Below are 12,892 nucleotides of genomic sequence, written 5' to 3' on the forward strand. Positions count from 1 at the left end.
GCATTGTAAAAATTTGTGGGGAAATTTGAAAATATTTTATTCTGTATTTCAATTTTTTCTATTGGCATTAAATTGATAAAATAGTATAAAATGTTAAAGTGATGATCAGTAATCATTCTTTTTACAGTAAGATATTTGAGCTCTTGGTGCTGTGGTTAATTTTACTTACAGTGAGATACTTGACAGATAGTCATTTTCCAAGAATTCAGTTCACTTTTAATCATCGCTAAGTGTTATTCTCTTTATAAATCATGGAATCATGTCTTCAGTTCCAAATTTGTGATAAATATTCTGTTTATAAGTTTGTCTTACTACTGAGATTGGCACACCAATGATTCAGAAATAATGTCATTTTATTTCACAATATAGAGTTTAAATAAAATGTAAAATAAGTAATGAGGATAGCATAGCAACTACCTTTTTGCTGGAGAGTCAAAATGACTTTGTGTCAATATTAATTTGGAGATTTTCTTTCTTTGACGGATTAAAAGATGTCAACTTTCACTTCTCTAAGAATAAAAATACTATATATACACATATATCATTTTTGAAAAGTAAAATTGAACCCATTTAAAACCATTTTAAGATTTATTTTAGTTAGGCTTCCACTTTCTTCTTATGATTTAGTTCTGAGTTTTGCAAAGTAAAGACTTAAATGCAGCCATCTCATAAGCTGAGTAGTCCTATTCAGAGAGACAGGGTAGTGTCCCAGCACCATTAACTCCCCAGAACTGTTTCAGACTGCTTCGGGTCAGTAGCTCTTGGGAAATAATCTTTTCAGTCTCAAGTTACCATCTTCCCTAAGGATTAAAGTGAAGGTTACAAAGCTATGGGCTAATAAATGTCAGATAATTCTTAAAGTAAAATAAATATCATTTGGTGAGAAAATTAAGTTAATATCATTTAAATCTGTTTGTAATCCAAGTAGAGATTGCTTTAAACTTTAATTATAAAGTACAACAATTATCACTGTTCCTTTGATTTTGTCAAAGCTCAAAGACTGAGCAAGTACCCAGAGGTACCCACACCATAGGCAGAAGGCAGAGAATAGATATTTGTACATTTTCTTATATTGCATATGGCTTCCTATAAATATAACCCACTTTTCAGTAACTTTGTATCAGTTCCTTATTACTCCCAATTAACATTTTGCTTTATAATATTCATTCTGACTTCTTATATGTTATCAAGTAATTAATACATTTCTGAACAACTTTTCCCAAGATCTCATTGAACCATCTTTTAATCATTAATAGTTATCATTTACTGTCTCTGAAGTCAACATTTTCAAAGCAAATATGCATCATTGCTTAAGTTACATAACTGTGATGTTAGGGGTTGATATTTTCTATCTAGTTTACTGAATTTAAACAAAGCTAAACATCTAATAATTGGTGCTAAAAGTATGATTAAACATTTGACCACAGATTTCAAACTGTGTATTTATCTCTTGAACTATTAGTTTGTACTTAAACACACAATAAAAGCTATATATTTACTTAATTTTTAAAGTGGGTCTCAGTGTCTTTTATCAAGGATAATAGGCCATGTTTGATCATCGCAAGGGGAAAATTTGTCAGCAGGTATCACATAAACTTGCAGGAGGTGAAATCAACAGCCAAGTCAGTTAGATATATCAACACTTCCATTACCCTTCAATCATTAGGGCCTCTTGGCAGAAGGCTTGATACATTAATCACAGTTTTTTTATGTATATATGTATATACAGAACTTAGCACTTGAAGAGGTTGAATAGTCTGGGAAATTGGAAAGAGATAAATTGTAAAAAGTAAACATAGGTCTCATATAGCACAGGTATATGTTTTAGGAGCTCACTCTTCACATAGCTGTACCCTTAGCTCTTATTTCTCCTTTATTTGTAATCAAAGGAAAAAATTAACCACTTATGCTGGATTCTGACATATATTTTATTGAAAGCTATAATTTTTCCCATCTAAACAGTCACACCTGCTACTTAAGAGATTAATAAAGTGTTAAATAGAATATATTTCTTTACATGTTTTAAATTTCAGAGCTAAAATTTTTATACCACTTTTTTTTTTTTTTAGATTTACAAATTTTATATATGTGGTCAGACATAGCTATCAACTAAACTTTTAGTCTGGCAAATATTCGTGAAAAGCTACTGGTAGAAATTAATCATTTAATAAGAAAGCCTCATAAAAGGAGATTCTTATCCATTAACAAGTTTTTAGGTGACTTAGCTGAGGATGTTAAAGGGTGTGTGCATGCATGTAAGCATGTGCATATATGTGTGATGTGTTCAGTATGCATATTTGTTTTCCCTATATATGTATATACAACAACCAGTTGATTAAAGATGAAACATATTTTCACAATTAGATTTGGTTTTACATAATCATTTATGAACGGAATTGAAACTATTTCATATCAGATGTAGAAATAGGGTATTTTGTTACTAATATTTTTGTTCCCCATTCTGTGTGAGCTGTCATGTTCATCTTTAGATTAACAGTTGCTAGCATTGTATATTCTGCATTTTGTTTAATTTGCTAATCGTGTTATTTCTAAACTTCATTTAATTGAAGTCATATCAAAAGCATTAAAATCTTAAACCATTCAGTTTCTTAAAGGTGCTTCACATGTTTTAATAGGCTTCCATTGTGTGTTTTTGCAGCAAGCTTAGTAGTGGAGGAGCGAACAAGACAGATGAAAATGAAAGTGCACCGATTTAAGCAGACAACAGGGTCTGGTTCTAGTCAAGAACTTGATCGCGAGCAATATTCCAAGGTAAAACTAGTAGTACCCAACCAATAGCCTCCCTTTTATAAATGTACAGTGTGTGTACCAGGTAGGACTAGCAAGCACCAAGATATATGAGAGTTTTTCAAATGCTAGTCTTGCATCATAACCTCTTTCCTAGTTCCACAAGATATAACTTTATTAACTTGGATTTAATGATTTTTCTAAAAAGAAAATGTAAACACTTGATATTAAAGTTACAGGCAACAGTGTGGTGATTACTAGAGGGAAAGGGAGGGTGGGGGCAGGGAGAAGAGGGTATGGGGGATAAATGGTGACAAGGATACTAGACTTTGGGTGGTGAACACACAATACAATATACAGATGATTTATCATAGAATTGTACCCTTGAAACCTATATAATTTTATTAACCAGTGTCATCACAATAAATTCAATAAAAAATTTTAAAAAACAAAGTCACTTAATGATCGATTTTCCATAGACAGAATCACATAAATAAGCAAGATAGATAAAACCATTTTATTGCTTCAGTATCATTTAATATTGCATTTAAATATTAAGTTACAGATTTATAGTCTTAAATACCATTTTTGGTTAATATTTACTATTGAGATTTGTTACCCAATGATTAAAATTGTGTGATATGAGATTTCTTATTGATCTCTCTTCAGTAAGATAAGTAACTGATTTTAAACTCTTAGAAACAGAAATCCACACAATTCCCCATGCCAATAAACATTTGACTTATACTTCAATATTATTTTGTAAGAATACATTGAATTTATAAACTACCAACCATCATCTAATAATATATGCATAGAATTGTATGCTTCATGATATAATTTGTATGTATATTATCTGGCTTACTTAAAAATCTTGTTTTTAGAATACTGCAAAAGTGGCAGCAGCCATTACAGGAAAACTTGTGTTATAATTTGATATCAAAAAGTTCTTTTGGAAGTAATAACCTTTTAGAAATTCAAAATTAAATAAAACTATACTAAATCAATATTTTTAGCTTGAAATATGAACCTAGAAAAATCTACTTATATTTATTAAAATATTGTTAGCATACAATATTATAGTACTTTCGGGTGTGCAGCATAGTTATTCAACATTTAAATATCTAACGAAGTGATCACCACAATAAGTTTAGTAACCATTTGACATAATACAAAGTTATTAGGATATTATTGACTATATACCCCCAAAATATGTATGTACCCCTATTATCATTGCAGCATTATTTACAATAGCCAAGATATGGACGCAGCCTAGGTGTCCATTGATAGACAAATAGATAAAGAAGAATGCAGTACATATATGTGTAGTAGAATATTACTTAACCATAAAAAAGAATGAAATCCTGTCATTCACAACAACATGGATGGACCTAGAGGGTCTTGTGCTAACTGAAATAAGTCAGACATAGAAGGAAGAGTGCCATATGATTTCCTTTATATGTGAAAACCAAACAAATGAACAAACAAAACAGAAACAGATTCACAGTTATAAACCGACGCTTGCCAGAGAGAAAAGGGATGGGAGGAAGGGCTAAAAAACCTACTTATTTTTAAATAATGGAGGCTGCTCAGTATATAGCCAGATACTCAGAGACTAATGCAAACAATAAAAGTGACTGCCAAATATGATGTGTCACCAGCCTACCATGGAGCCACGTGTGTTAGATGCAGGGTATCACTTTACATTACAGGTTAGCTGCGAAAGGGCTTCCAGCTGAGACAGCGCTTATGGTCACTGATTTGGTGTGGCCCAATGCCCTGGGACTCTGAAACAACATTTTACAAAGTAAAACTTGTAAAGCAAAACAAATTAGTAAGGAAAGCATCTTGACCTTCCATAGAGTTGCTGATTCCAGCTCCACATATCTTCTTGGAGGTTTATTCTATGTGGTATTATCACTAAATCGGCTTATTTGTCTGTCTGCTTTATGGATATCATCATTTTTGTTTTCTTGTACTACAAATTCAGGAAGAATTAAGAGACAGGGTAATTTAGGCTTTCTTCCTCCACAGTCAGAAGCAGTTTTTTGGAAATGCTCTTTAAACTGGAAATGCCTCATTAAATCTAGAAATGTTTTCCCAGTTTCTTAGCATTGTGTCAAAGGGTAAGGTCAAATACAATAGCCTGCGGGAGGTAGGGCCAGTATAGGCCGCAAGAAAGGGGTAAATCGAGAACCAGGGTAAATATTAAAAGCCTTTCTGAATCATTTTGAACGAGGACTCTAATATTAATCAGATGATCAAAAAGAATCTGCAAAGCGAATTACTCTAGATGTCCAAACAACCACTAATATTATATTCATAACAAATCAAAAGTAGGTTTGTCTTGCTTGGGAGATTCCAAGTTCTCTGGCTCATAGAAATGTAGACCTTAAAAATACTTCAAAGTAATTTTCCATCTCAGCTCTTTTGTTTAGCAAATCTATGAAAATGGAGGCTCAGAAGAAAGGAGGTGATACCAATGTCAGTAAACCCTAGAACTCCCTATTCGATTCGAACTTAGGTCCCACTTTGTTCGGCTTCTACGCCATTGAAATGGGCACTATGCTCCAGTTTGATTCAGAGGCTCTTCTACAGCTTTCAGTTTGCATAAATTTAATTCTCATATTCTCTTTTTCCCCCCTTTTTGACACAGGCATCTTTTTTCTTTTTCTCTCATTTGAATGTTTTAAAAAACATTACTTTTAAATATATTACCGTTGCTCTTACTGCATAAATTGATATTACACTGTTACATAAATAGAATGAGTATAAATTATATGAACAAATGTGAGATCAAAGATATTATATCTTTAAAAAACTTATAAGAATGTAGGTTAGTAAAATACATAAGATAAACTGACAAATGATTAGCTCTTTACATGTCAAGTAAAAGATAAATACTCTTCACGATTCTAATATTCATATTATGCCCTAATGCTTACAATAAAATGTTTAGTTTCCAGCCCTCAAATCTCTCTCATACGCTTGAGAAATTATATTTTTCATTTTTTATCCACTTACCCCAACCTTTTTATAATTTACTCTACAAAAATATGTTTATTCTTATAAATAAGAGCTAACATTGTTGTAAATTTAATATACATTTAGCTTTGAACCTTAACCCTTTATTCTTTTTTTAGCATCTTAAACTATTTGACATTTTGGATGAAGCAGTACACCTTAGTTGAAATTCTGCCAAATTAGAAATTACTTCATCATTCTCAAAATATTTATAACTACACACCAGTAGAACTAAATTCTTTTCAGGGCCAAGAATTACCAGACAGATATTCCTTAGATGTTTCAAACCTGGCACCTCCTTTAAAAGGCCGACTGACCCTGACATCCATCCTGAGTAAGGAATTAGCATTAACTTTGCTTTTGAGAAAAACACAAAACGACTTTGGTATCCCTGAAATGTGACCCCATGCTATTTTTTCATTGATGTTATACAGAGTTGTGTGCCTCAGTGATGGGGTGAAATTCATAATTGAAGGGTGAATTTGCATTTAGGAACTCACAGTTTTAAAAAGTGCTTATGTTTATGTAAACCGGGAACAGCGACCAAGACTCATGTGATGGGTATTGTAGGTAGCTGCTGAATGGTTATTATTACTTACTTATAAAAATAGCAGCCCCACAATTAGAGGCTCCCCTATAGCAAGAACTTATTTCCCTGCTGTATGATCGGCATACATTCCTCCTGAGGACATTATATTTCTTAAAACATAATGTAATTCCATTAAAATATTTAATTTTAAATAGGAAATTTAACAAATTATGCTTGATAAAAAGACAAAGTTATTTAAACTTTTAACAGGATTTTAAAATAAGTAGATATAGTAGTAAAAAGTGAATGTAAAAGTGTATCATTTTCTTCATATAACCAATGTAAAGAAAACTGTGATCTTGTATCAGAATGATAGATTCTTCTGTACCCCGGTATAGAAAATTTAATATGACCTACAGCCTTTTAAAAACCCCTTGTTTTAGCTCTTTGCTGGAATATCAAAAGTTATATACAAAAAGTTAAGGAAGAGATGGCTTATGGCAAAGGAGAAGTTCTTTAGTTGGATAAATGGTTCCATGCACACGCACATATACCTATTATTGACATTTGTCAGGTAAGGGTAGCATTTGTTCTGGATGTCAACACAATGCCAGAAAATTTGCTACTGCTGGGTTGATTTTTATGGTCCTAAAACCCAGTTCTTATATTCTGTCATGGATAAGCTATTATTTCAGTATGTTTGGAAACATTATAATAATTGCATAATATATCTACTTAGCAAAATAATTTCAGAAACAAATGAGTTATAGATGTACTCCAGTAACAGTATTAAATTCGGGTTCTACTATGTGAGCATATTAAGGTTTTAGCTCATCTACTCTATAAATAAACAAACAGTTCTGACTGAGATGAATCATGTCAGTCAGGATCATGCTATCAGATAGGACAGAGTTTGGTGATGAACATTATCACATTACTTTGAATGTATTATCTTAAGTCATATTACTTTCAGATCATTCATGAAGTAGAAATACCTCAGTTCTGGGCATAATATATATGAATTCCCTTTTGTATTACGCATGTGGCTTTCAAAAAATCACACAGTTATGAAAAAATCTTTGGAAAGATAATTTATGGATATTCTATAAATTTGTAATTGTTTTTATGCCCCTTAAAAACATGAGAGATGAAGAATTAAGACTAGCATTTAAATACCTTAGCCCTAAACTCTTCTCATCTAATATTAAATCATGTTAAATAAACATAATTCCCTTCAGTAGGATTTTTTTTCACTATTGTATTATACTTCTTTTTGTATAGTCAGATCCACATTTTATCATCAGTTTATTTTATATGTTTTAGCAAGACAGTTGTTTATACAAATTTTTAAAAATAGAGTGTTTGGATTATTTTAGACTCATTAAAAGTCATCTAATATGGAGCATCAGAAGATGGGTGATATTTTCTACAGGTTTAATAAACATTTCATATTTTCACTCCTTAACACATAAACCTAAAATTCAGTCTCTTGATAGGAAACAAATACTCAATGTTTAGTCATGTGTTTATTTTACCTATATGTTCTTTTATTTCATATAAGAAGTTATCTTACTTCCAGTACCTAAATTAAGAGAATCACTTATATATTAGATATTGTGAAGTTATATATGCTTTATAATTAAAACATATTAAAATAATATGTAAAGCTTTTCACTGTGTGATCAGTTACAGTGAGAAAGTGACGTAGACAGAAGAGTAGATTAACTGCTTTGGCAGATTCTCATGTTGTAACCTTTTTCCTAATGAGTCTGGAATCTTAGGTAATTAATACCAAAGACAAATTTAAACATTTAAATATAAGCTATAGTGTATATTGAAATTTTAATGGGAATCCCATTTTTTACTTTTAGTACTGAGTCCATAGTTTAAATCTGAAAATGTCTAATTAAAATACAAAGTTTAAAACCGAAGTCCACCCTTTGCTGCTGTGAATTTTCCATCCAGCGTTTAATTTGTGTTCCATTTGTAATCCCGCCTCCAGAAGCGCCCCTTACCACCCAGAGGACGTAGGAATGTCCCTCTGGAGGCCATGTGTCCTTAGTGTGTGGGTGCTTTAGATCCCACCTGCCTCCACGAGGTGCCCTTTGGCCTGCTGTTGGCCGAGTCGTCAGTATCCTCCCCGTGTCTGTGTCTTTCCGCCGCCACCTGATGCTGGAGCTCACGCTTTCTTGTTTTTAATCTTTAGTATAACATACATAAAGATCAGTACAGAAGCTGTGATAACGTCTCTGCCAAATCATCAGATAGTGATGTCAGTGATGTGTCCGCCATTTCCAGAACCAGCAGTGCCTCGCGCCTCAGCAGCACCAGCTTTCTGTCGGAGCAGTCGGAGCGCCCCCGGGGGGGCATCAGGTGAGTCGGGGAGACCGCGTGTGAGCCGGGCCCTGCCCGGTAGAGAAGTGCAGCCGGCTCGCTGGATGTGCTTGCTCAGTACAGTCTAGGCCAAGTAACAAAGAGCAGAAACACTAACATTCCATTCAGATAACTGGGGCTGGGGCGGGGAGAGTATCTATTAACTATTGCATGGTGTCACCAATAGTCAGTTTGGTGCTGTCTGCTGTAAGATATAACTGATAACTATAGTCATAATCTTAGAGATCACGTAGTCACATTTGCAGGAATTTCCTTGTGATAGGATAAAATCCACAGAGCATCCTTTCTTCCAGTGTCAGAAAGCTCTTTCTTAAAGAAAGAGAGAATAAATATTTCAGGCTATGCAGGGCCCTGTCACATATACTCAACAATGTCATTATACTATAGTGTGAAAGCTATGTTAAAAAAATGAGCACGGCTATGTTCCAAAAAATTTTATTTACCAAGGGAAAAAACAACAACAGGAAGCTGGCTGCATTTTCCCCTTGGGCTGTAGTTTGCAGTTGGTCCGCTTTCAGGGTAGGATTGAGTGGATACGATAAAAAAATGCTCAGCCTAGTTTACATTATGAGCTGTAAGAAACTTACATGTTTAGATCACCAGTAGTGCTCTTGTGTTTTTACAAGGCCAAGTACCCTGCTGAAAGGGAAAAGACCTCAGGAATCTAAGTGCCTCTTTAATTCAGTAAAGCAGACTCAGTATGGACAACCCATATCATGTATATGTTCTTAACTAGTTTACAGAAATAGAAGTTTCATTGGTAGAATTTTGGATTTAATGAAAAGCTCAAGAAATATAAATGTTCAAAATGGAAACAATTGCTTTCCTAATGCTCTGAAAGTCTGATATTATCACACATTTTCATGATGTGCAATGAAATGTACCCTAAAGCGTTCCTTCTCCCTTGGGTTTCCCTGCACCAAGCTCATCTGTTGAAGAAAATTGAGAGTAATTATCTTACTGTTAATTAACAATGTCATACTTTGATAATCTACATGAGCAATTTCAGCTGAAAACAGTAGTAATAGGACATGTTTATCTTTACTTCCGATGTTTTAAGCATCTGGTCCTAACAGAATAAAGTCTCTAAAATTTAAGAAAATTCGAAAAGCTAAGGAACTTAGCCATACTGAGTTGCTTAGGATCAAGGGTGAACATTATTCTAATAGATTCCTTTTTACTGAAATACCTATAAGTTATTATATTTCAAAACCCATTCAATTTAGAAGAATATCAGTAAATAGGGCTTAAACAAGACTTTTTCACTTTTAATTACTAAAAACAATTTACTAAAATAATTATAAAACAATACATCTTGAGGTAATTTTCTTTTTGTTCACAATACAGTCAAGTACCTTGAGTCCTATGCTGTAAAGTATTACTAGTTCATAGAATTCATATTATTAACCAATTGCAAGAGTAATTTGTGGGCCCATTGTCATTCTCTTGAAATTTCAAGAGAAGAGGATTCTTCAGATTTTTATATTAGGGAAAAATTTAGCCATGTGATTTTTGAGGGGAAAAATCAGAAGCATTAGGCAGCTCAACAACCATTGATTATGACTTTATACAAAGGGAATCAGAAGAAACAAAGTGTTACGCATTGCAGCCAATGTTACTTTGTGGGAAAATGCCATTGAACAAATCAGCACTAGTTATAATTATACCATGACAAGATGCAAAAGAGAGGATTCTTTGTTTCCTTGATTCATAGGCCTTTTCTTATATAGTGAAGGTGGTGGGGAGAAGGGTAGACCTAAAAATGATACAAGTAAGTTTCTTAATGAAAAATTCATTTTCTCAGGGCATTTCAGTGTTTTCAGAACATATATGAACTAAAGTTTTTATGTAAATGGATTGTGTAAGTTAGGCACTAAAACTAATTGCTAAACAAGTTTCTCCTTAAGCTAACAAGATATTTTCTTTGTTACTTTAGGAACTTTCTTATTACTTTAGGTCAGTGATTTTCCATTTGTGGTAACCATTTGATTTCTTAGAATACTCAGGAGGAATAGAGAGGAAGGAAGGAATTATGGAAAGAAGCAGATCTTTCTCCTGAAATCAGAATCAAGTTACCTTTTCATATACAGTCTTCTCCTTAAAATAGCTTCACAGGCGCACACACACAGAGTGATTTTATATCTGCCATCAACCCTGTGGTTAAAAACCTGAGAGGAGGGTTTGGGATAAAAAGGGGAAAAAAAAGAACAAAGTGACATCACTATAAAAATGCCGTGTCACTGAGGTGCAGCGAGGGTGGCAGGCCCGGCAGCCTTCGGTATCTCCTGCTCTCACAGCTGACACTGTGAGGAATGATGGTGCTCAACATGTTACTGCTTCTCAGCACTTCTTTTGTCTTTATAGTAACTAACACCTACGTAGGTTTTAAAATTCTGTTCATGGTTGAAAGATGAACAAATCTGATCAATTATGATAGAATATATTTACATGTCATCGTAAGTAGCAGGAAACTTTAGAGTTCCTGTAATATGTAAGGACTTCATTATTTGCCAAGAATATATTAAAGTATATCTAGGCCACATACTCAGGGAGATTATAACCTATTTAAGAGTTTAAAACATATTTTTATATTCTGGTTCCCTGAATGTCTTTGCTCAAACCATCCTATGACACAAGAAATGTTTTGTTGTACATTGCCTTGGGTGAATTTTACCCTGGACATCAGTAAAAAGATTTAGAAGACATTATAGAATTCACCAAAGTACCTTAAAAGTCAGCTAAGTACCTTGCATTCTCATAAATAACTGCAGAAAGAAGCTGTATGACACGATTTTATTCATATTACACAAAACCATATAGTATGTAGGAGCTTAAAATACCATGCATGGTTTTAATTTCCTCTATCCAAGTACATTATGAACCAAGAAAATGTCCAGATAAGCACATCTGAAGTGAGCAGTGTGCGGCCTTCTGTACAATGTATAGACCTGTATAATGTATGTAATGTTTTCCAAACGCCACTTACTGCATTTTTCTGTTAATGAGTCAGCACACATTATTGTTCTTAAGGTTTATCTTTGTTTATTTCAATATATGCTGAAGTTATTTCATTCTGGAATGCCTTTTTCATAGGGACATCTATATAATACTCTTGACTGCAGTTTCAGAAAATTTGTTTTCGATAATCATCATCCTTCTTCCTAAAAGATCTGAGAACATGAAGTTAGCTTCAAAAGGCCTGTTTGGGCACAAATAAAATTAAGCACTTATAAGGTGTTTATAGGTTGGAAAATATAAATATGTTTGGATGATCAAACTCTAAAAGATCATTTTTAGAGAGTGTTAGGGACTCTTGGGTCAGATCCTAAATCTTCTGTGTTTGAGATGATTATGCAACAAATATCTTGTCCATTTAGTGATGTCACTAACTACACCATAAGGTACTGTGTGAATTGAAAAAGGACATCTGTCCCTCCAGATACATTCTGAATAGTTCAAAAAAGCCCAAAACATATCTCATGTTTTCCAAGTGTATATACGCAGGCGAACTATAGTAGAAAAATAGACCATAACGTTTGTATTAAGGTAAATAATCTTTTGTAGATATAAGGAATTAAAAGTTATTCTAAAAAATAGTTATGAACTAAGACTATTTAAAACTTAAGTAATTGCTAGGATGATTCTTACAGTGTAAAATCAGCACAATACTTCAAAATAAGCATCAGTAAAATTTTCATGTTCTTTGTTTTTCAGATTTGTGCTGTATGTGCCTTACAATTTTAAGCTAGTGTTGGCTTAAATATTCCTCAGAGAATATTTTCCCATCCGTCTATAAAATATGCACAATATATAAGGAAGGATGACATCATTTATAACAAAAATACACATATACTAGAATCCAGATAGAATATGTTGAGTTTCTGAATTCTCTATGTTTACTTTTATATCTAAAGAAGGTGCTCATCCAAAAGAAGCTGAATTACCATGGTTTAGCTCTGAAAACTATTTTTTCATCTTTATCATATATCAATTTCTTTCCAGGCAGACAAATTTTAGATTATTTATACAAAATCAAGCTTTAAAAGTAAAAAATTGCAAGCACAATCCCATAATTTCTCTCAGAAGTTACACAATTTTAGTAGCTTGTCAAAACCAACAATTTTCCAACAGCATTGACATTTGTAATATATGTTCTCCAGGACCTACAAGGTTGCCTGTCTGTAGCTAGGTGGGTTT

At 33.1% G+C, this 12,892-nt stretch overlaps 1 protein-coding gene across 28 annotated transcripts in view; it reads left to right on the forward strand.

The window, feature by feature from the left end:
- Positions 1-12,892, forward strand: part of RIMS1 (regulating synaptic membrane exocytosis 1) — a gene marked incomplete at its 5' end in the record, with an annotated part of 385,667 nt that overhangs the window by 306,465 nt on the left and 66,310 nt on the right. For 17 of the 28 annotated variants that reach the window (XM_081140483.1, XM_081140457.1, XM_081140459.1 and 14 more), the window contains 2 exons: positions 2,660-2,772; positions 8,508-8,674. The exons of 10 other annotated variants lie outside the window; for them this stretch is intronic. In XM_081140483.1, coding sequence (XP_080996609.1) covers positions 2,660-2,772; positions 8,508-8,674 — 280 coding nt within the window. Of the gene's footprint in view, positions 1-2,659; positions 2,773-8,507; positions 8,675-12,892 lie in introns of those variants that run through there. One more of the 28 variants, XM_081140482.1, reaches the window with a different exon arrangement.

The sequence above is a fragment of the Miniopterus schreibersii genome (genome assembly GCF_964146895.1).
Source record: "Miniopterus schreibersii genome assembly, chromosome: 6".
Classification (NCBI taxonomy): domain Eukaryota; kingdom Metazoa; phylum Chordata; class Mammalia; order Chiroptera; family Miniopteridae; genus Miniopterus; species Miniopterus schreibersii.